The 24,139-nt window shown below is 35.0% G+C and overlaps 3 protein-coding genes and 1 long non-coding RNA gene across 4 annotated transcripts; 2 read left to right on the forward strand and 2 right to left on the reverse strand.

Moving 5' to 3' along the window:
* Positions 1-518: 518 nt before the first annotated feature.
* On the forward strand, positions 519-1,348 carry LOC141607207 (uncharacterized). The gene is made up of 2 exons (XM_074426567.1): positions 519-912; positions 1,026-1,348. The coding sequence occupies exons 1-2, from the start codon at positions 519-521 to the stop codon at positions 1,346-1,348; spliced, it is 717 nt and encodes a 238-aa protein (XP_074282668.1).
* Positions 1,349-1,458: 110 nt separating this feature from the next.
* LOC141607987 (acyl-lipid (9-3)-desaturase-like) lies at positions 1,459-2,974 on the reverse strand. The gene has a single exon (XM_074427338.1). It carries the CDS (start codon positions 2,935-2,937, stop codon positions 1,591-1,593), a length of 1,347 nt encoding a protein of 448 aa, XP_074283439.1. The 5' UTR covers positions 2,938-2,974; the 3' UTR covers positions 1,459-1,590.
* Positions 2,975-7,037: 4,063 nt separating this feature from the next.
* On the forward strand, positions 7,038-18,282 carry LOC141605263 (DNA replication ATP-dependent helicase/nuclease JHS1). Its single transcript, XM_074423962.1, has 34 exons — positions 7,038-8,090; positions 8,706-8,873; positions 8,962-9,177; positions 9,261-9,326; positions 9,529-9,735; positions 9,868-9,921; positions 10,014-10,075; positions 10,233-10,365; positions 10,644-10,754; positions 10,840-10,936; positions 11,071-11,153; positions 11,472-11,537; positions 11,882-12,037; positions 12,118-12,173; positions 12,257-12,314; positions 12,412-12,522; positions 12,605-12,661; positions 12,744-12,878; positions 13,025-13,279; positions 13,550-13,624; positions 13,764-13,885; positions 13,973-14,045; positions 14,126-14,230; positions 14,379-14,546; positions 14,921-14,990; positions 15,072-15,223; positions 15,871-15,948; positions 16,024-16,116; positions 16,243-16,380; positions 16,790-16,829; positions 16,911-16,984; positions 17,102-17,239; positions 17,374-17,493; positions 17,882-18,282. The coding sequence occupies exons 1-34, from the start codon at positions 7,212-7,214 to the stop codon at positions 18,038-18,040; spliced, it is 4,575 nt and encodes a 1,524-aa protein (XP_074280063.1). The 5' UTR covers positions 7,038-7,211; the 3' UTR covers positions 18,041-18,282.
* Positions 16,797-23,836, reverse strand: LOC141605264 (uncharacterized). The gene is made up of 2 exons (XR_012526311.1): positions 23,498-23,836; positions 16,797-17,541 (listed from the first exon to the last, which is right to left on the reverse strand). It is a non-coding gene; the product is annotated as an uncharacterized LOC141605264 (long non-coding RNA).
* Positions 23,837-24,139: the final 303 nt, after the last annotated feature.

Consider the following 24,139-nt stretch of genomic DNA (forward strand, 5'->3'; position numbering starts at 1 on the left):
GGTGCCCCCGGGGAGGAGCATGTGGCGGTCGGTGGTGGTGGTCTTCAAGGTTCCCCGCCGGGGATTGTAGTGCAGGAACCGAAGAGTCATCTACCCATATTGGTAATGTAATGTATGATATTAATGAGGAGAAAGAATTAATTGCTAATCAGAAAACCCAATGCAAACATTGAAAACTCTTTTGTCAACTTGAGTAGTGAAGAGGACTCGCCCCGCTTCGAGAAAATTAATAGAAATAAAGGCAAGAAACGAAGAGACAACCACCAACGATAAAATACAATAATACTGTGGAAGGAAAAAGCATGGGAAGTCAAGAGCCGAAAATCGGCGCTTAGTAAATGAGATTACGATGATGTGGAACCGAATGCAACGATAGCATAGAGTCGTGGTCCGAGGATGACTATGAATCTGATCCAGTGCTTTGGAAGCTCGAAAGACAAGGGAGTTAGGAGTATTGCTGGGTTTTGGTGGGGGTAGGAGACTTAGTATTGAGGAGCTATTAAATTAAAGTTTCTAAGATGAGGTGTGTTGCTTGGAATATAAGGGGCATTAGGAGTCGAGGAAAATCTACAGCTATAAAGAAAGTGGTATCTGAAAAACAATTGCACGTTTGCGGTCTAGTTGATACTAAGCACAACTCATCAGTTGATAGGAGTATTAGAAGTTGGTGGAGCAACACTAATGTGGAGTTTATGGAGGTGAGGTCTGAGGATAGAGGTGGTGGCCTTATACTTATGTGGGATGCCAATAGTCTAAGGCGAGTGAGTGGAGTGTGTGGGGACAGATGGATTATGATATCTGGAAGTTTTGGTGATTTGGAGACTCAAGTTTCAATTATCCTTGTGTATTGTCCTTGCAGTACTGAAAGTAGGAGGAGAGTTTTGGAAGAGTTGATTGGGGTTAAAAGGCAGTGTAATGGGCCTGCTCTACTATTTGGAGATTTTGTGGGACGTGCCTGGAAACGATTAACCATGTTTTCCTCCATTGTAAGTTCTCGTGGGAACTCTGGAATGAGGTTTGTGCAGATTGGGGGTTGGACTGGGTTTGGCCTTTGGAAATTGATGAGGCATTTTTAGTTTGGAATAACTCGCACCTGAAAGGTTTTGAGAGAAAAGTTTGGGACGCTTTTTTCATTGCGGTCGTTACTAGTCTTTGGGAATTGAGGAACACGATTATTTTTGAACAAAAAACCCCTGACTGGCCGCATATGAAGGAGAAGATCATCCTGAGAGTTGGTCTTTGGAGTAAGGCCTGGAAGGAGAGACTGCCATATTCCGTTGAGGATTGGATTTGCAATTGGAAAGTCATCCGCACTTGGAAGGAGAAGAGGAGGCAAATTAGAGTTTAATACTTGTTCTTTTCGTTTCTTTGGTGTTTAACAGTTTGTTTGTACTATTTTGTGGTTTTTGTTCCTCGGCTCTACTCTCTGTAGGTCGGATTTATCAAAAAAAAAACATGTCGAAGTACTCTAATTGACGAGGAGATACAAATCAATGAATAGCAACATATGAAGTACGCCAAATCCAAAACATGACGATTATAATCTCGACAAAACTACTGTCTAATTGACTCAATTCCCCCATCCATCCCTCATCCATGAGTAGTCATGGCTTCCCATAACATATTCTTTGGGATACAGTTAGTAAACTCTCGAGCTTCAATCGCGGCTGCATGGACCGTGTTAAAGGTCACAACATTAGCCTTCCAAAAAGACATGGAACTATAAGGCAAACAATGCTTCTTGCAAAGCTCCTTAACAAATGGTGATATTTTCCTTAATTGATGCCTAGGCATTCTCGGAAACAAATGGTGCTCGATTTGGAATTGTAAACCGCCATGAAACCAATCCATCCAAGGCGAGCACTCAATATCAAGACTTCCACTGATTTGCTTCTCGAACCAATTACTCCCGCTAGGAGGGCCTAGGTACGCGTCACAGGATAGATGGTTCAAACAAAACTGAAATTGTTGAATTCCGGTGACTGCAAGGGTCACAATAGTGAATGTTATCCTCTCAAACCAATTAGGCAAGGACGAGACGAGGAGCGGGAACCAGATCCAGAAGATGATTAACCCTATTAGCTCCTTAAACCTATTAGCCACTTTTGTCTTAGACAACAACAAGTAGAAAGATTGTGCATACATAAAAATCCTTAAAAATGCGAAAATCGGATAAAATGTGAAATTTTGGTATTTTACTAAAACCCTAGAAATCGAACCAAAATTCATCTTTCTTTCATAAAAATACGACGTCAAAGAGTCGAAAAACTTATTAGAAACCGCGAAAATTGGCAAGTGTTGCATGTCGGGATCGAACTCTAGTGCATTACATGCAATGTGATGAGCATTATGACTTCTCTTCCACCAAGCAATGCTAACACCGGAAAGACAATTCACTAAAACAAAATGTGCTAATGAATTAAAATTAGGGTTTATCATAGCTTGATAATGTGCAGAATCATGCCCAATCCACCCTAATTGTATCCATGCAAAACCCATTAATCCACCACAAATAAGACGAACCGAAAAAAAATTACTAATTAAAACACCATAAACACTAACACAAAACATAATTAATGTAATTAACATCAAAATCATAATCCCATGACCCTTGTTATCAAAAAGACCGATGTTTCGGAAATCTGTGACCAATTTTCTATAATCTTTCGAAATTTCGGAGACTTTGTAATCTTTTAGATAATACCCAGTAAAGAATTTATCAAGATATAACCAAGAAGATTTAGGATGGTAAGCTAGAAAAACATCAGTTACATCTTGACCTGCAAAATATAATAATGGTAATTCACCACCTGGATGTTGATTAACCCAATTAGTCACATTGTATATTTTGCCTAAAATTGATATCCAAATATCATCTTTTTTGTTGTGGGTTTTTAGTTCTTCTTCTGAAATGTATTTCTTTTCGTTATTCCCCATTGTTTTAGAGACCGTGTCTTAGGAGATCGAATTTGTGTTGTTATCTGAAACTCTGAGGCATTAGACTTATATGCATGCATATATAGATGCGTGCACGTGAAGAGTGTAGTAAACCAACCATTTTTCATTCATGCAGGACACTGGACAAGTACACCTGTCAAACGGGTCGGGCGGGTCGGGTCTCTGGTTGGGTTGAATACGAGTCTGGTTAGATATGGGTCGGGTTATATGGGTCACGGGTGGAGTTAGGGTCAGAATATGGGTCAAGAAATAATTTCTAATGTCTTTTTTAAACGATTTTTTTAATTAAGAGGATATTTTTAAAAAATGTAAAACATATTTAAAATTAATATTTTAATCATATTCAACGTTTACAATAATTATATTGACATAATTATTAAAATAAAGTTTTTTTAATAATTATTTTATTATTAAATATTATAAAAGTTATGTAAAATTAACTTTTTAGTTGTTTTTGTAATTTTAAGTAATAAAAAAAATATTTTTTTAACTATTTTTTCAAATATAATATATAAATAAATGTTTTAATAAAATTTTTGATTTACCTTTGACCCAACGGGTACGGGTCATTTCGGGTTCGGATCAAACGGGTCGCAGGTCGAAAAATCGGGTCTGTAACCCTAAAAACGGGTCGGGTTTTTGGGTCGGGTCGAGTTTTGACAGGTCTAAGGACAAGTAGTAGGTACCATAAGCAGAAATTTGGTCCACGACTACTAAACTCTTAATTTTATCAGTATGTCGATCCAAATTGTATGATCTACATTTGTCAGTCCAGATTTGTTAGCAAGTGATTGTCGTGGACACATGGAGTGTCCACTCGTCTGCAATGCTGAAATAAGATACTCCGTATCGATCTGGTGTTGGTTTCTAGTAGGTTTGGATTATATCAGACTAATATCCTTCGGGCATATCGACTTGGTTTAGCGCAAATGTGGTGGTGCAGACGGGACGCACATAAGATAGAATCCCTTAAGTCTTAATAAGGCAATGTATCAAGTTTAATTCAGCTTAATTTTATTCAGTTTAGTTTCATTTAGTTTAGCTGAGCATCTATTTAATGAAAGTTTCCTTGGATTATATCGATTTGGTCTAGCGTAGATGTACTGTACATCCCCTATATACTAAAAGATTAACACATCTCTAAATTTTTCCGCTTACATTTCCCGCCCAAGTGAATTATACTAGATAATATTTATTTCTTATTTAATTTGTATTCACTATCTATATTTACTAATAAAATTTTCTTTACTACTAAGAGAATAATTTTTCTCTTATTTCCATCCAAATGCATCTATCTAATTCAAGAAACAAGTAAAATATTCCTTCTTTAAACTATTATCCTTTTTATTAAATATTTAGTATAGATTAAAATTATAAACTATCCTTTTTATTAAATTATTAACTTTACTAATTTTTATAATTTTTTCATCAAAATAAATTAAATTTGATGTTAAACTATAAAGTGCACGTTGTAAATTGTTCATTAAATGTTATAATTTTGATTTTAGAGAATAATTTGACACATACGGGCATACCTACCATTAACTTTGTGATAATAGAAAATTCATTAAAACAATTGGAGAAATATTTAAATAAAGAAATCATTAATTTCATGGTAAAAAAAATTATAGTTATTTCATAAAAATACACATTTCATAACGTTACTCAATTCTTTTTAATTAGTTTTTCATTATAAATAACACTCTAAAAAATAAATACTCTATATATACCGCGCATAGCGCGGGATCTATGCTAGTAGCTAATAAAAAGGAGATGTATAGCAATGGTTTCAGAATAATTAGGAGACCAGGAGAGCGATAACTTTGGTTATGGCCCGTGTGAGCTCGTTTATCGTCCAAGCCGGTTTAGGGCTCAAAAAATCAAGTCTTCCCACTCAAAAACAAAAGAAAGATTTAAAAAAACGGAGTTTATTTTCGTAGTAGGTTTTTTATTCATTTTAGTACATTTTTTACGTTATTTTTCATTTGTACCCCTAATTGTAAAACAGTAAACCTAATCTCTCAAATTCCAAATAATACTACCAGTGTAGATCCCACGCAAATGCGCGGTAAATATAGGCCTTTTAATTTTTAGTGTAATAGTTATAGATTTTTCATTTATATCTCACGAATTTTTATAAAAAATAACTAATATTAAAATTAATCAAAAGAATTGAATAATTCAATAAATTGTGTTTTTTATGAAAATATTTTAACTACATCAAATTATTTTTAAAAAAAATTCTTTTTTCATCACGAAGTTAATAATAGAAGATACAATTTTTATGTATAGATTATTTTAAATGGAAAATTATTTTAATAAATGAAAATCTAATTTATTTCCATATATAAGTTTGAGTTGTATTCTCTTAGTATATGGGACGATTTATACTTTTTAAATTTGCACCTCATTAATATTTATCAGTTCACTCCATTGTATTTTGATATGAAACAAAAAAATTATAATGGAAAACTAATAAAAAAAATTATTTAAGTTGTGAATTTTTTTTAGTGAATGTTTTTTTGTCACGAAGCTAATAGTAAGTATTGTCACGTTATTCTCTACAGTAATAATTGCATTATTGAAAAATTTAGCAACTTATACTTTATAGTTTAATATCAATTTTATTTTATTTTAATGAAAAATATCATAATTATGAATTTATTTTAAAAATTAGAGTTTATTTATAAGAATACATTTATTGAAAAGATGATAATGTAATGAAAAAATATTGTATTTATTAGCTTATTTAGCTAGATGTTTTTTGGAGGGAAAACTAAGAGAATTTTTATTCTCTTAGTAGTAGGGGATGAATCAATCAAAGATATTCTCAATCATGGATCCTAATTCATAATATCAAGAAAGGTTATACTTCAATTCTATTTTGGTTTGGGATTTTAGGGTTTAGTTGGTTGACCACAAATAAGCTCCTACATCCGTATATTAATATTATATAATTGGATCATTTATATTATATTTAACTGAAACTCAATCCAATATTTATACTATGCCTCTCCAAATCTCAGTCTAACACGGTAACCAAACGATAATTCGTTCTCCATAAATCCGTTCTAACAACGACGATTCTATTTTAATCTCCTAAATCTACAAAATTAATAAAAAAAAATAACGAATTTAGATTACTTTCGTCTTTGATTCGTTGATTTTAGTGGCAGAATTGAAACGGTTATTAAAAAAAATGACAATTCTATTCTAATCCTCTGAAATCTTTTTTAGTTATTTTTGAAAATTTTAAAATGTTGTGATTTATGTTCAAGATGTTACATATTGTCAACGTTATTTAGTAATTTGTCGACCTCAAATAACACCTTGAATAATATTAGACGCTCTTGACATTACGTAATTTTTTCAAAGAGTCTGACTTTCACATAAGCCCATTTTATAATTGACTTAAACCCGAATCTGATAACCAACTTCATTTCTTGAACTTTAAAGCCACACTATGGATGTCAATGAATCGGGTTTGGGTCGGATGAAGCATCACCCGCGTCCATCCATCACATTAAAAACCTCATCCAACTCATCCATCATCCGCGAAACTTATCATCCATCACCCGTCCATCCATCATCCGTGGATGAAACGGGTGGATAGGGTGATATATGGATGATGATTTAATTATATTTATAAGCCTAAAAAAGTATTGAATTTTATTTCACCAAAAAATATATAAGGTAAATTAGTATTAGACCAAGTGTTTTAAAAATCTTGTAACTTATGTTTGATTGAATTTATAAAAAGTAAGTAGATTAATATTGGGTAGCTTAATATTTATATAAATATGTATTTTTTTTTTTCAAAAAAGGACAAATATCGGGTGGCGGATGGATGACGGGTTGGATTTAGCTTCATCCACATCCATCCGTCATCCATTTATTTCATCCATCATCCATCCATCATCCATTTATTTCGGGTTTTCGTTCGTCTATTTAAATCGGGTGAATGTATATTTAGTGGGTGCGGGTGAGATTGACATCCGTAGGCCACACCCACCTATTTGAAAAAATCCCACATAAACAAATAAGTCCAATCCGTATCCAACCCAAACCCGCATCTAATCACCTAATCAATTCAAAGCAAAGCCCTACAAACAAATGAGCGGGAATGAAGAAACAAAATACAATTCCCGCGCAAGACTCCCAATACTCTCACACCTTCCCATCTTCCTTCCTTGACCTCCATTTTTCTCAATCTCTGCACACCAAAATTCACAGAGAATCACACCAATAAAACCATGCCACCAAAAAGGAAACCTAAATCATCATCAACTTCAAAGAAATCCTCTCAATCCAACTCATCTCAACACCCTCCTCCGACCAAGTATGGCATCCAGCACTTCTTCGGCCGCGTTTCCCAAAACCCGGCTAAAAAACCCAATACCGGATCGAACAACTCGAAACAAATTGAAAATAAGGTGGGTGAGGAGTGTGGGGGCAGAAGGGTTGTTGATGGTAGTGAGGGTGATGTGGGAAACCCTAGAAATGGTCCGGAACCCAAGAAGATCAAGTTAACTGGAAACGGGTCGGGTTCGGTTTTGAGTGAGAAGGGTGATGTGCGAAACTCTAGAAATGGGTTTGATTCCAATTCGGCAAAAGTGGGTTCTGAATTGAAGAAGCATAAATTGATTGAAAACGGGTCGGATTTGATTGTGGGTGAGAAGGGTGACGTGGGAAACCCTAGAAATGGTCCGGAACCCAAGAAGCTGAAATTAACCGGAAACGGGTCGGGTTTGGTTTTGAGTGAGAAGGGTGATGTGGGAAATCTTAGAAATGGGGTTGACTCGAATTCGGCAAAAGTGGGTTCTGAATTGAAGAAGCTTAAATCGATTGAAAATGGGTCGGATTTGATAGTGAGTGAGAAGGGTGATGTGGGAAATCATAGAAATGGGGTTGATTTTGGGGAAAAGGTGAGAAAAGGCGGTGTTTCGGAGCAAATTAGGGTTTCTCATGATGAATTGGGGTTAAGCACTAGGTATGGATTGGATTTTGGGTCTGATAGTACTCCGGTGGATCAGTTGTTGGTGGATCTTACTAATTCTGATGAGGTAGACGAGGTTTCGCCGGATGTTTTGAAGGGTGGGCCTAAGAAACGCTTCAAGTTCTCTCCTGGCATGGTAAAAATTGTATTTTTTTTATGATTGTATAAATGAAATATTAGGTTCATGTTGTTTTAGTTTATGATTGTGTAGTGAATTATGATTTGGGTGTTTTAGTTGAGATTAATAGGATGTTAAAGTTCGTGTTTTTTACATTGTGGCGTGGGTAGTCGGGTATAAGGCGGGTACATGTGGGTCGTGTACAAGAGACGCGTATAGGGTGTGTTTGCTTTGTGGAATCCACCCCTGACCTATCGTCTATAATGGGTTGGTGGGTTACACATTCATGCCTATACACGCCCCAAAAGTTGTTGAGCCATCCCCAGTTTCCACTCCAACTGAGCAAGTGCGGAGTGGTATCAACTTTTACCACCTCATTGACTTAGCTAACTGTGATGATTTGAGTTACTTTGCTGAAAGAAATAGGATGGTAGAGTTGTGATATTACAAGTTCAACTGAGATGGTTATGGCAATGTTCTGTCCTGAGTTTATTTACTTTGATGCACAATGATGCAAATGAGGTGCTGTAACTTGGTATTGTTGCAATAACTTGGTAACCTGTTGAAGCGCAAAGTTGTCTGATTGTTAATTAAATTATGGCGGTGACTGGTGAAGTGGATATGTATGTATAGATAATAAAGCTTAGTCAAGATGATGGTGGGGACGAGGTGACATGGAAGATTTCACCTGTCAACGAGCGCCTTCGATCCCTTTCAAAGCTTGCTCCTGATGTGGTGAAGGCGTTAGCTGATGCTTCTCGGCTCAATTCTTGCAGTTTCCAGCAATTATCAGATGATAAAGTAATAATTTATATTTTTGCTTCTGCTAATGCATCATAATGCATTCATTTAAGCTCAGTTATTGAATTAAATTATTGATGTGTTGCAGAGTTTGAAGGCTGATGAAGCTAGTTCTGTAAATAGGCTGGATGCTCATGAAAAGTCCTTGTTACCCAATGGGGGTGCCTCAAAGGACAAGAGTAGAGGCCAAAACATTGACGTAAATGGCAGAGGTGACGATGCCAACGAGTTCAATAATTCAGCTGCTACAAGTACACAGAGCCCTTTTAGAACTCCACCATCACTGTCGTATCGCCTTGACAAGGTAATTTGCTTCCCATTGTGTAGGTTGTTATAGGATGTTATTGCTGTGAATTATCATTGTGATGTATAATATTTGTAGTGCAGCCTACTGGGAGTTCTAATCACAAGACAGGTCTACGAGAATGTACGGGATTAAGACAACACAAAAAAGTGAGTGCAGTTCTTACAACCCCACGAATATTTCCTTTTGATTTGCTACAAAATTATTTCTCTGTTAGGTCTGACCATTAAATCTGGCTTTTGTGTTGATTACTATGGTGCTGGTTCTCTTGATTTTGAAGATACTAACTGTACTTGCTGCAATATATATAATCTGTGTTGCTTATGGCTATCTACCGTTAATATATTTTAGGCTCTTCTTGAACTTCTAGATCAAGTGGAAACTGCAATTACCGTTGAAGGGACACCATCTGTTGGACCCCTGCAGTCACTTAAAGTTTGCACCCGAACCAAAGGTGGAAATTCTGCTAATGTTAACGATGCCCTAAAGGAAGAAGCAGTTAGGGGACAAAAAGAGGTTGAAGTCGGACCATCTGATCCTTGTTTTCTTGTCTTAGAGGTATGTGTTTTTTTGGGCCTTTCTACTCACTCCTTCCCCTGTTATTTTTTTTTTTCCATTTTTGAGAGACATTATCTGATGTTGTTGGTTCTCATTTGGTCCTCAGTGGTACTTAATGAATTGTTTTTGTAGGTCACAGAGAAGCGTGCGACGCCCACTTCAGATGGAGCTCAGTGCTCAGTGAAGGTTATTTTGTGGTTTTATATGAAATCGTTATTTGTTGAAATCATTCACTCATATATTTTCGTAGGCAGTGTGATTAATTTTTTGATGTATAGGTTCTGCGTGTGTTATCTGAGCATAGCGGTGAGGAACATTGTGTACATCTGTGGGATGACTGGTAAGCAAATATTTTTTCTCTGTCTTTCAATATGGTGTCTATGGTAATTGGATCTTTATTTCCACTTTATTTTTCTGTCGAATGCCTTGTGAAGAATCAGAAATGCTTTGGCAGTCTCTAAGGCAGCTGGATGCTCATATTTTCTTATACTTTGCAGGCTTTATAGTGTAATTGAGCCTGGAGACACAATTAGAGTTATTGGTGAATTTGATGATCAGGGAAACTGTGACGTGAATCATGAGAAAAATCTTCTGATTGTACATCCAAACCTGCTACTTTCAGGCACTCGGGTAATTTCCTTTCTTTGTGATCGTTTATTCATCATTTGGCCTGAGCAACTGAAACATATAGTACCATAGATGTCTTAGCCTAGTGATTGAGACGGAGATACTATATATGATAAAGGTCACATGTTTGAATACCTCCTCTCCTTTATAGTTCACTAGCATTGTGCCTCCTTTGACACCTAAAAAAGAATAACCAATTACATAGTTGGATAGTCATGCTTCAATCGATTCAATTTTAGTTGAAATTTGAATTTCTCCAATTAGTAATCGGTTTTCTCTAGATTGCTGGTAGTTTCAGCTGTTCAAGACGAGCTGTTTTGGATGAGAGGTTGAAATGCAGTGAACATTCAACTGCAGCATTAATTGGCACGATATTGCACCAAATTTATCAGGTACTGTGGTTACCATGATAACGTCATTACAATAAAACAATTGCTAGAGCAGGTTTCACTGATATTACAGTCTTTGACTCTGTAGGCTGGGCTGATAATGGAACACCCTACTATAGAGCGGCTTTTAGAATTTTCTAAGGTTGTGATGCAGAAAAACATTGAAAGCTTGTATGCATGTGGAGGTAAGGTGTCCGCCAAAAGGTTATTTTCGTAGAGTAGCTAGTCACCAGTCTATGAATACAAGTACGAACATTTATACTTTATTAGGTGTTACCTGTTCTACTTGATGAGCGTTATAAACTGTGTGAATTTGCAGTGCAGGAAAAAGATGTGTGGGTGACGTTGAATGAGGCAATCCCAAAAATATGCAATTGGATAGGACTCTTCATGAAATCACAGGTTGAGCATTTTCATTCATCATAAAGTATTTGTGTTGAAATTTGTCTCATGTTCTTGAGCATAGGAACACAAATTCATTACTGAACAGTGTATGTCACTTTACAACAAAATTGTTTCACCTAAAATACATCTAACAAAAACTGAAGAATGATCTGCACTTGTGAAATTTGAATCTTAATCCCCTGATTTGACAGTTTATCACATCCTTTTATTGTTACATATATACAACTTTTGAGGGGCTCCATCTTTTGTTTCGTCTTTTTGCAGCATTCTCAGAAGTAATTCAGTAATTGACTGATTTTTTCAAACTTGTTGCAGAAATTCAATGCACCAACTGTTGATTTTGGACCCAGTAACGGACTTGTAAAAGTGAATATATCTGATGTATGGCATCTATATTGGTCTACTTGATGGTTTTATCTATTCGATATCCATTTTGTTTAGTCACTTATCTATATTTTGCAATTTTGCATGCATCTGCGTCACTGCCTCATTGGTTTGATACTGTTGTTGGCCAATGTGTTTGTACACCACTAGTGGTATTCTGGAAGTGTTTTCTTCTCAGTTTACTCTGTAAAATCTTCTTACGATGAACATGCTTATTCTGCATTATCATTTCGTCATTTGATCAGAGCACACCAATGTTAAGAGTTTTTATATAGGCAATATGAAGCTAGGTTTGATGTACATACCATTTGATTGCAAATACACTTGGGTTCTTTGAGCAGGTAGTTGATATAGAGGAAATGGTATGGGCACCAAAATATGGCTTAAAAGGAATGATTGATGCTTCTGTTCGAGTAAAAAATTTCTCCAATGGCAACCATATTGATGAAAAGATGATGCCCCTAGAGTTCAAAACTGGTAAAGCAACCAGTGGTCAGGCAAGATTCCTCAAAACACTCTTAGAAAGTAGTACACTTTGTTTCTGACTCTACTTCTCACCAAATTATCTCTTGAACAGTCCCTGATGGAACACACAGCCCAGCTGATCCTGTACATTCTTCTCATGTCTGAGAGGTATGCAGTAACTTTCTCCTTACCGTCACAACAGCTTTAAGAGATTCGATCAAATGATTGCTGATATGTTGTTTCCTTGTTAGATATTCACAGAGCATTGATTCTGGACTCCTGTATTACCTTTCGACAAATTTGACAATGGTATAATCACTATTTTTGCCTTATTTGGGGAAAAAGTTTGATATACATATTACAGACTTACAGTATATTTATTGAGTATATACTTAAACTTGCAAAGGGAATAAATTGTCGGAGATCAGATTTGATTGGAATTATCATGCGCCGTAATGAACTAGCACACGATATCACGAAGGCCTCAATAGCCCAGCAACTGCCACAAATGCTCAAGGTATTTCTAAATGTAGAACATTTACCTTATTTTCAAAGCTTTTCTGGATTGATGTGTTCATTTTTGTGTTCATTCTTCGTAGACATTGAACATGTGTAAAGGCTGTCGTCATCTCAATTCTTGTACCATTTATCACAAGGTAAACGTCAAACTTAATCAGTTCAGAATCTCCAATACATTCGAAGAAAATATTCTGTTGACCTTGATTCTGTTTTCCACAGATGCACGGGGGTAATGCTGAGAGTAGTGGATTGGGAGACCTTTTTGATTCACTGACTGCCCATCTAACAACCTCTCATAAACTTTTCTTTAATCAGTGGAATCGTTTAGTCGACCTTGAAGCTAACGAGCAGCAGGTAAAGATGTGACTTTTCTTTCAGCTTTATTGCATTATTCAGTCATCTTTTTTTTGGTGTAAATGGAGCCCTAAGGCAGTATCAAGCTTTACGGAGCTCATGCAGCCAAATTTGAGATATTGTATTTCTACATATGTTGGTTTCAGTTTTCAAATAATTTGACCTGGAGATCTCGTGTGTCAAGTCAAGAAAGTGTCTCAAGTTGCCTCTCTTCTATTATTCTCGATGGATCAGATGAGCAACATATGCTGACATCCACGAAGGATGTCCGCTTTGTGTATCGCTTCATTCATAAGGATACTCCCTTTCCTGGCGACCGAGCGCACAATCAAGCTTCTACAGATGGGTCATTTTCTTCAGAGAATGATTTGCAGTGCAGTCTTCGCAGTGGTGATCGTGTGGTAATGCATCCTTGTCATCTGAACATAGTAGATTTTGTATATGTTGCGGTTTTTAGAGTTGCTTATGCAAACAATTTATCATATGCACCTTAAACCCTATAAACAAGAATGCTGAACATTTGACCACCAGTATTTTGTGACTTATTTTCCCTTCCTTAAATATGTGTGGTTACAGTTTCCTAATCAAAAGGGTATAACTAATTTAGTTGGTATATTTCTTTCAAAACATAAGAGGCTTGCTTATGATTGCTTATTATTTTTTCTAAACAGATCTTGAGCACTGAATCAAATTGTCTTGCAGTTGCGAGTGCGACCATCATAGATATCAGTCGCTCTCATGTTTCAGTAAGGATAAATTTGCAGTTTCTGTTCCCTTCACACTACTCTCATTGTTGTTTCCATTGTGTTATGATGTATGACTTCATACTTCATACTTCATACTGTGCCAAATGTAACGATTCATCTTTTCTTCTTTCACAATTAGCTGGCATTTTCAAAGCGCTTGAGGCTTCCAAGGAGCACTCGTTCATCATTGTCACAGGATCTTCAAAATGAGGTGTGGCGAATAGACAAGGATGAAGTTGCATCGTCTTTTGGTACAATGAGGTGACTCTCCGAAAGTGATTCTTTCCTGTATTTTCCATCAAAGATTGTTAATTTACAATAAAAGTACCTGCACATGTTACTCTACAGGTTTAATTTGGTTCAGCTATTTTTCCAAAATGCACAAAGTGAAAGCTTGAGAAAGCTAATTGTGGATCTTGAGGTAAGCCTTTAATGTGTATTTTACTGTTTACTCATGACCCATCTCTCTTTGCAATATCACTCAACAATGCTGTTTTCTAGGCTCCCAGATTTGACAGCGGGTCAATACTCAGTCAAGACCCAGCAATATCTTATATTTGGTCTGAGAGGAACTTAAATGTTGATCAGCAAAGGGCAATCATTAAGGTGCAACTTTTTCTATAGGTTCATATTTTTTTTGTCACATCTTTGTATCTCCTTGTTGGCTCTTTACTTATACTGGTACTACCTCCATCCTATTTTATTGTCTCCATTTGACTTATTTGCAAGTGTTGTAACTATGTTCCTGATACAGATTCTCACTGCAAAAGACTACGCTCTTGTTTTGGGAATGCCTGGGACTGGCAAGACATCCACAATGGTATATGCTGTGAAGGCTTTGTTGATGAGGGGTGCATCAGTCTTGCTTACATCATACACAAATTCAGCTGTTGATAACTTGCTTATCAAATTGAAATCCCAGGTCATTTCTATTGTCTGTTACGTCTTGGAAGAAGGCAAAAGAAAAGCTAGTAGTTTACCATATATAATTTTAAATCTAAACAGTGTCTTGTCTGGAGATTTCTATATAGCATATAGATATCATTGAACCTTATGGGAAAAATTGCACCCTGTTCTCGTCCTCTTCAAAACCGCTTTGGTTCTTCCATTAAGTAGTTTCCTTCCGTCAAGTAACATCCAGTCCTCCAGTTATTAGTATTAAAATGCAGGTTTTACTATGGGTCATTAAGAGGTAAACTGCATACATCCGATGAATGCGCTATTATAATTGCAGACTTAATAAAGAGTGAAATTTTCAAAAAAATCCTCAGACTTAATAAAGAGTGAAATTTTCAGGGGATAGATTTCGTACGTGTTGGTCGACGTGAGGCAGTGCACAAAGAAGTTGAGGGCCATTGTCTTTCAGGTTTGTAATCTACAATTACACTGAAATTACTCAATTAGGGTATGTCTAGCTTCAGGATTATCATTTGTGAATCATATGCAGATATGGACATTCAGAGTGTAGAAGACATCAAACTGAAGTTGGATGAAATCAAGGTTGTTGCAGTTACATGTCTGGGAATAACTAGCCCCTTGCTTGCAAATAAGAGATTTGATGTGTGCATAATTGATGAGGCTGGACAGACTAGCCTGCCGGTATGACTGCTTATCTTTGTTTGACACAATGTTCCGTTTATGGGCATTAGTATGTTATTACGACTCTTCACTTCTATGGCCATACTCGTGTTTGGCACAGCATTTATGATGGACTATGATGTATGTGCCCTAACCAAATCTGACGCTTCGCCTAATAGGATTTGATTTTTTTTACTATGTTTAGCCTTAATTCTTAATATCTCTCTATTTAACTCCTGAAAGACAATATTTCAGACATTGTTAAATTTCCGGTTCAAAGATGTGTCTCATTCTTTGTCCTCATTTTAGGACAAAATCATATGTCCAGAAAGTTGAGTCATGGTGAGTCCAATGCTTAAATATGTACCCGTGTTTGACACTCGTACCCAAGTCCAAGTAACAAAAGGTATTAGAGTGTTTGGAACACAAGACATAAGGAATGTGCCATAGTGAGGTTTAGCATCGACACCGTTTAATAAAAGTATAACACCAATAGCTTGTGATAGTTCTAAAGTTTTGTATGTTTGTTGCTCTTTGATGAAGATCTTAACTCTACTACTCTAGTGTTACATAGTTTCTGAGCATTACCTTTTGAAAGAAAAGTTTACGAGTATTGTCAAAGCGTGGTTAGAAGATAATAAAAATATTGCACCATGCCTTTTTATTAGGTGTCTTTAGGGCCATTGATGTTTTGTTCCAAGTTTGTCCTCGTCGGAGACCACTATCAACTACCACCTCTTGTTAAGGTATGTCTTCAACCGTCTTCGATTCAACTTTTTCAGCAGTTTCTTCAAACCCTGAATTACTTCGATTCTCCATAGAGTCCAGAGGCTCGAGAAAGTGGAATGTCTGTAAGCTTATTTCGCAGGCTATCAGAAGCACATCCCCAAGCAATATCAGCTCTGCGAAGTCAGGTCAGCTTAAATTTCTTGTTTAACTTTAAAATATCTCGTAATATTTTCTTTTCTTTGCGTTTCTTCTTTCTTAGAATGATTCAGAATTAATTAAATAAAATGAAATGCTTTTGTTGTGTGATACAGTACCGGATGTGTGCGGGAATCATGAAACTCTCGAATGCCCTTATATATGGCGACAGACTGCGATGTGGCTCTTTAGATGTAGAGAATGCAAAACTTAAATTATTGAAAAGAGGATCCATATCGCCATGGTTGGAGGAGGTAAGGATGATAATAAAACTTTATTTCTCGCTGCAACAGTTAATATCATCGCAATCTTTTACTTTGATTCTTTGAACCTACACTAATTTTACTTTGGTAACCTAAAGTTAAATATCAACAAATCTTTATCCACATAACAAATCTTCATTTAAGCATAATAAACTTATATAGTTTTTGGAAAATTACATGAAAATTCACGTTCATACTACTAAACTGTTTTATGTTTTCGCACATCATTATGCTGGGAAACATCGTTAATTTAGATGACATTTCACTATGTTATATCTTAGGCCACCAAAGTGGGAAATAACTCTAACCTTAGGTCACCTAAGTGGAATTAGCGAGCACTAAAGTGAAACAACTTTCGTAATATCTTAAATATTTTAATGTATGGTGATGATTATGACAGGTTTTGGACGCGAACAAGCCAGTAATATTTATTAACACAGGTCTGGTGATATCTTGGTCATTTTTCCTACTATTTCCTAATGATATTTCTGTGTTTCTTACAAAGTCATTCACCTGTATAGATAAATTGCCTGCCTTAGAGACGAGGGATCAGAAGACTGTCAATAACCCAGTTGAAGCTCATATTGTGGCCGAGGTAAATTTTCTAGTTTAACAGTCTTGGACTCAGGATTTGGTAACTGTGTCCTCAACAAAGCATTCAAAAAAACATTTGATGGTTTAGTTTGGATTTATAATTGTTAATTATTTGCAGATGACTGAAGCATTAGCTAACCAAGGGGTTGAAAAGGAGGAAATTGGAATTATTACTCCATACAATTCCCAGGCGAATCTCATCCGGCAAGTTCTTAACTTCACAGCTGTTGAGGTCCATACTATTGATAAATACCAGGTTAGTCCCGTCTTGCTGTTATATGCTAGTTTCATATCAACTATCTCGTCTTTTGTACCGAGTCTATTTTGAAGCTTCACCACTGGTAGCCTATTTTTCATTTTTCTTTGTTCTTTCTGGTTTTGCCCTTTCAGGGGAGGGATAAAGACTGTATACTAGTTTCATTTGTTAGATCTACTCAAAATCCAAGGAATTGCTCATCTTCTTTACTTGGTGACTGGCATCGAATCAATGTGGCTTTAACACGTGCAAAGGTAAGCCTTCTTAGGTTCTCTATGCTTTATGTTATAAATCTCCTCTCTCTGGACAATTACAGCTCGAATATTAGACCTGGTTAGTTAAGACTGTATCCTGTACTGTTTTCTTTTGGGTGTAGTTGGGGATAAGAGGTCAGTTTTTGATGCTGACGGATTTTGAAACCATGTCATGAGTACAACCACTCAATGACATCTGCATATTCTTGTACTATTTTGAGACGTGAAAGCCGGTGGCAGGACACACAGTTTGAAGTATTGTAATCTTGGATTATATCTGAGAAATCAGATTTTTATTCAGGAACCTCTTTGTGTTGTTACCTGCAATCTTACTATCAAACTACCAAGCACCCAAAGGTAATAACAGTTGGCTGTATTTATTTCGCAGAAAAAGTTAGTAATGGTAGGCTCATGCAAAACTCTGTCAAGAGTTCCACTGCTAAAGCTTCTGATTGAGAAAGTAGATGAGCAATCTGGAATATTTTGCATTACTAGGAAGGATATCGAGTACAAGACAGAGCTAAAGAGATGTTCCCGGCTTGAGTGAGTGAATGTATATATTCCGACTCCTTCCCTCCATTCTAAATTTTGCAGGTAGAATTTTTTTTGATTATTTTCTAGTAATTGAAACTAGGAGAGGAATGTGGTAGAGCTGTTAGAGCTCATTTTGTAATTGTTGCCAATGTATTATTGTACATAGAAAATAAATAGCAGCCTCCCCTGCTTGCTGTAAAACAGTCGCTTCAGGTTCAGGCAAATCAGTTTTCATGGAAGCGTATTTTTCTCGCATTCTTTCTCCAAGAGTTGAGACTCCGAAATTTAAACTCCACGGAGTAAAAGATGTTTATAAATTATAAGAATCGAGTCTACAGGACTTGATTTAAACCTCACTATCGTATTTTAGAAAATAGAAGGTAACCTTTAAAATTCAAAATGGAATTAGCGACATCACTGCTAGTCCGCTATTTAACGGACAATATTTACGGAATAAAAGTTCTCATGCTAATAGTAACTTAATAAAAAAAAACGGTGTAGCAGGTTACCACAAGTGGTTTCTAAGAAGAGTTGCCTTGTAGAATTAAAAAAACACCCTGATTCTCATATATAAGACATCTTTCAGTAATGAATTGTAAAATAAAAGTATCCGTGTTAATCTTAAAACGAATCAAAATAAAATAGATAAGACAAAAATAGAATGTCTAAATATTAGCAAAAAACTTGTCCTATCTATAAAAGTGGAATGTGCTATTTGACCCTTTTAATCTATGCCTAAATATTTTCTGTCTTAAGAAAATTTCATTGCCGTGTAAATATTGTAATGGATGGTTACTATTTTATTTTAGCTTTTTATTTTGTCTTTTTAATTAATTTCTAGTGTATCAATCAATATCAATCAATCAATACTATATATTAATTCCAGAAACCAAGGGACTTCAATGTAATTAAAGAAATCTATACAAATTAATTATACTATATAGTTTTAAATCGATAGCACCGTGTGATGGACCTGATAAAGAGACCTCAATGTAAATCAATATATATATATAAAAGAGGCTTTTTTCAGGCAATTCTAGAGACTCCACGTTTTTTAAAACACTCGAATTAAAATAATAGTTACAGACTACTAAATTTTAAAAAAATAAAATAAATTAAATATACAAACTAATTAAAATATGAATTTGATAAGATAAACTTTGAATAACTTTTGTACGAGACTTTAAGCCAAATTCTAATTTTTCAATGTTACGTAAAGACTACATTGGTGTACGTAACAAACTTTTAAGTCAAAATTCAAGAGTTTCAGTCAAATTAGAAAACAAACTAACATAAATACTAGACTTAATATATAAAGGTAATTCATTCACCTGCATAAAATTGGTACAGAGACATCTACCTCCTACCCTTTTTCATGTGCATTGATTTTTTTGAAATCTATTTCTTTATGCGTTCAATACTCTTTTTTTTAATGGTACGTTTTACTTTACTAACCATTTGTACTACTTTTGTTGCAGGTAAATAAAGGTTGTGATAAGAATATAAGAGTAAAGGTAAAAGCTACCTTATTAAGTAAGAACATCAAATTTTCGTTTTTATATTGTGTTTTGTTGCGTTAGCTACCAGTCATGACTTACTAATTTTTTCTTAATTAACAATTTACGTTTTCGTAATTTAGATCTAAGACATAATGTCGAAAGAGATATACAATAACGCACTTTGTTGTTCGTAAGATATACCCATATTCCATGCATATAATGATATAAATGGTTTTAAACGACATGGCTAACATGATAAACAGATAATGATTGACCTTATACGAGGAGGGAAGAGAAGTTATACAAATTACAATGAAGTGCACATATCAATGCGAGATACAATAAAATAATTTATACGTTATCTCATAAGATGGATTAGTCAAGATAATTCGTCATGGATTCGTGTCATACAAAAATTGGTATAAACTCTAACAATTTACGTCATTTAAGCTTTTGGATAACATCAAAAGTTACACTACTCTAATATATCCAAATCCAATTAATCTTAAACAATTAAGTATAAGGGCCTCATCATTTTCTAGAGTTCCAAAGAAGAAAAAAAACGGAAGCCAGTAGAGAGTAGCTGATAAGACGGGTTTTGTACAAGATAAGACGGCTAATAATGTGCTACTTAAGGTGCTAAGAGTGGGAATATATGGAGGCATAGTGCGTATTCATTAGTCGTGCTCATTTCATGATTATATTGACTATTCATCCCGAATACGGAAGACAAATCAACTTGCTACAACAATTTCCATTAGCTAACGTTTCTGGTTTGGAGTAGAACAATAACATCGAGGGACAAAGTGTGGATTTGCTCAAGTATTTACACGCTCACTTTGAAGGACCGTCTCTATACCCTGATGATGATTATGCTGTACATTAGAATTTGCCAAAATACACCTTGCCAAGTAGCTGTCATCACTTTTCTTAGAGGATGCTCTAAACTTAGCTCGGCAGTGGGATGGTGTTCTTTATGACAAGTAGAAGATGGACTACTGAAACGGCGTAGCAAGCTTGGTGAAGTCCGTAAATCGAAAAAGCTTGCAAGAAGAAGTAGACGAGAAGATGAACTGAGACGTGCCAATGCTACTTGATTATTATTTTAAGCTAACGAACATATTTTAAACAGTTGTCTAAAAAACGAACATATTTTAAGCTATGGATTATTTTTGACAGCTCCTATCTCACAGGATAGGAATGCTCACCTTATTGCTAGATCGAGGAGGTGTCATAGCCGAAGTTAACGGTCCATTGATAATATAGTTAAAAATAGTTAATTTGATTAAATTTTGCTAACGATCTCTTTAGCTGAGCATTATTCATATTGGTATTTGACATCACAAACTAAATGAAATAGCACGCACCACCAAATCACGTTTGGTTTGGACTCTCATAAGTAATCAATTTTATCTTTTAGATTTGTAAGTTGAGTGGGACTCCAATAAATAATCTCTTACCATTTAGAAACTGTTAAGTACGTGAACTAAAAGGTAAGTCAACGAATATATAGTTTGAAGGCAATAGGCCAATCTAAGAGCATTTCGGAGCAAGGCCATATATTTGCCCTTGGAATAGTCCCTCAATTATATGCCTTTGCTATAAGTTGTCCTATGCAAAGGTTCCTTCAGGCTCAAAAAATTGTCAACCCTTTACATATGTACATTGAGTTTGACTCCAAATAAACCAGACAATGGGTAGAAGTCAATACGAACTTACTTTATTTGTGAGTTTGTTTTAAATTGATAAAGTATGCAAATTCTATTCGATCAATGTGATAAAGTTATTTGTAAAACTATCACCAAACTTATGGAAATTTTATCCAATTAAGATGAAGAGTTATATTAGTATATATATAAACTTTAAAAGTAAAAAGCTAAAATGATAAGAATTTTAAAATAGTTGTAGACCACCCAAATGAGTTGGATGGGTCGGCTGCTGAGGCGGTTCATACATGTTAAACTCGAATACGGGTCAGACTACAAAATTTAGATAATTACCACATGACTTTGATGCAAGGTTTGCTAAACCACTCAAACGGGTTGGATGGGTCGGCTGAGGCGATTCATACATGTTAAACTCGAATACGGGTCAGACTAAATATGGGTGGGCTTATACGGGTCACGGGAAAAATTATATTAATTTAATAAAATATATAAACTTGATTTTTCAATTATTTTTGTAATATAAAATATTTAAAATAATAATAATTTCTAATTATTCTTCAAATATAACATATAACAATTAATATTGAGTAAGTCAGGCATGTATTTAACTCATTAATTATTTATTCTACGAAGAAAAACTTACATTTTTCAGATGCAAAAAAAACTACATTTGTACAAGCTAACTTATAAACAGAACACTATTTAGTTACTCGTGCATAGCGATTATAACTTTTATATACACAAATCATTAAAAAAAAAAAGAAGGTTAATTTATTTGTATATACTCATATTCTAAAAAAACAAATTTTAATGTATTTGTATATACTCGCATTCTCACGAGAAAACTAATGTTAAGAAAGTAAACATAACTTCTCAATTGCGAAAATACAATTAGAGACGAATCAATATTATAACCCGTACAACGTACGGGCACAAAATCTAGTATTATATAGTTTTGGTTAAAAGTATAATATAAAGATGACTTGATGAAGAATATTTATGGAAATTACATTAAATTAAAGTAATTAAATTTAGAAAACACAAGAATATAGTGATTTTCCTTAAAATTAACATGCCCCACTTATGGAATTAATTAGTATCATCATAGAATTATACATTAAATTAAATGTAGTAAAAGTAATAGTAGCAGCAACGAGATTAATAAAATTAACGGTATTAATGTGGAGTAGTGACAGTTATAATAATGATAGTGGGAGTAGTGAAAGTAACTACGAATGTAGTGAAAGTAACAGTGGTAACAATGAGAAAAAGTATGAACAATTAAATAACCAATCGACTCAAGGAAATATTTTATTTATTTAAATATAGGCTGAATAAAATTAACGGGAATAATGAATTTAACAAAAAAAATAGAGGAATTAGTAAAAGAAACAATAGTAACCACGGGAGTAGTGAACGTAATGATATTAAGAAAGAATGTCGTGAAAGTAATAATATTAATAGCGGGGTAGTGAACGTGTCTCATAATTTGAAAATAAATTTTACATTTCATCATAATTACAAGATATGCCGTAGAAAAATATATTACAAATAGTAAATGTGTGAGTTAGACAACTCCAACATAGTTTATTTTATTGAAAATAAAATTTAACGGTAAATAGAGGTAGCCCGGGCGAAACCGGGCACCAAACCTAGTTTATTATTTAATGGTATATCTTAGACTAATATAGTGGAAGATGGTGTTCCAACAAAATTACTCAAACCACATGATAATCTGTCGAAAAATTATTTTTTTAATACACAATTGTTAGCTAGAATACTGTTAAAAAAAGTCAGACAAAATTTAGAAACCCAAAAAAGAAAAAGAAAAAAACCAAAAATTATTTTTAGAAAAATTAAAAATTGAAATTGTAAAAGAATATGGAAACCAATTACGCGTTGTGCCGTTGTGAAACTTTCCAAAATCAAGCTCTTACCACCCATGTCCGCCACCGCCATTATCAAACCGCCCTAAGTTTTACCCCTATATATATATAATCTTCTAATCTCTTACCCTCAAACACTCATACGCTCATAAATATTTCCCAAATCTCACAACAAATACAAAATTAGCATTACTCAAAGAAAACCCGTCAATTAACCACAAATACTTGTGAAAGACGGTTTTAGGTAACCTTTAATTAACCATGTCTAGCACTATACTAGCTCTTCCAATTCAACAACAACAAGATTCAAATACAAACACCATAATAATTCCTCATGTTCAAATCATTCAAGTTCCGCTTCAAAACAATTACCAACATCATCAAATTTACGTCGATTTTAGCTTAAGAGATGTCGTACCTGTTTGTACACAAGATAACGATGTTGATTTCGTCGACGACGATAATCAACCGATGACAACATGTCCTACAATATCCTTAAACCTTGATAATGGGTTTAAACAAAGAATTTCGACTGCCCTAATTTTACTTGGCCTACAAGTAATGTCCCATAATATCGTAATTGACGATCTTATGGCACATGTCGAGGAACACCGATCATTACTCGGTCGATTCTCGCTACAAGTGGAGGTTGATATACAACGTGTCACGTTACCTGACCCAAACGAGTGGCAGATGCTGAATAACAATAATTCTCCGGTTTTCAAGGAAGACGGTTGCGAGTGGCTCGAGGCAGAGAAAGGGTTGGTGAGGGTGGAAGAAAGAGAAGCGATGTTGTTGATGGCTGAGAAGAGTAATTGTGCAATTTGTTTGGAGAAATTGTTGCATGAAGAAATTGAGGAGGAGGAGCTTTATGATGTTGTGAAATTACCAAATTGCCCTCATGTTTTTCATTGGGATTGCATTTGTGATTGGTTTGTCAAATCCACGACATGTCCGGTTTGTCGTGCCACATGTCTGCCCGTTAATTAGGATCAACAAGGTTTTCTGATGGACGATTTTACGATAAATTGAATTTTTAATTGATGTTTTCATAGATCTG

This window comes from Silene latifolia, chromosome 10, assembly GCF_048544455.1.
Source record: "Silene latifolia isolate original U9 population chromosome 10, ASM4854445v1, whole genome shotgun sequence".
Lineage (NCBI taxonomy): Eukaryota > Viridiplantae > Streptophyta > Magnoliopsida > Caryophyllales > Caryophyllaceae > Silene > Silene latifolia.

Excerpts from the sequence above, each read along its gene's own strand:
- LOC141607207 (XM_074426567.1), top strand. The coding sequence starts at position 519 with ATGAGGTGTGTTGCTTGGAATATAAGGGGCATTAGGAGTCGAGGAAAA. Across the intron at positions 913-1,025 it reads GATTGGGGTTAAAAGGCAGT|ATTGGGGGTTGGACTGGGTT; the intron begins GTAATGGGCCTG and ends AGGTTTGTGCAG.
- LOC141607987 (XM_074427338.1), bottom strand. The coding sequence starts at position 2,937 with ATGGGGAATAACGAAAAGAAATACATTTCAGAAGAAGAACTAAAAACC.
- LOC141605263 (XM_074423962.1), top strand. The coding sequence starts at position 7,212 with ATGCCACCAAAAAGGAAACCTAAATCATCATCAACTTCAAAGAAATCC. Across the intron at positions 9,178-9,260 it reads TGTCGTATCGCCTTGACAAG|CCTACTGGGAGTTCTAATCA; the intron begins GTAATTTGCTTC and ends TTTGTAGTGCAG. Across the intron at positions 16,117-16,242 it reads TATCAGCTCTGCGAAGTCAG|TACCGGATGTGTGCGGGAAT; the intron begins GTCAGCTTAAAT and ends TGTGTGATACAG.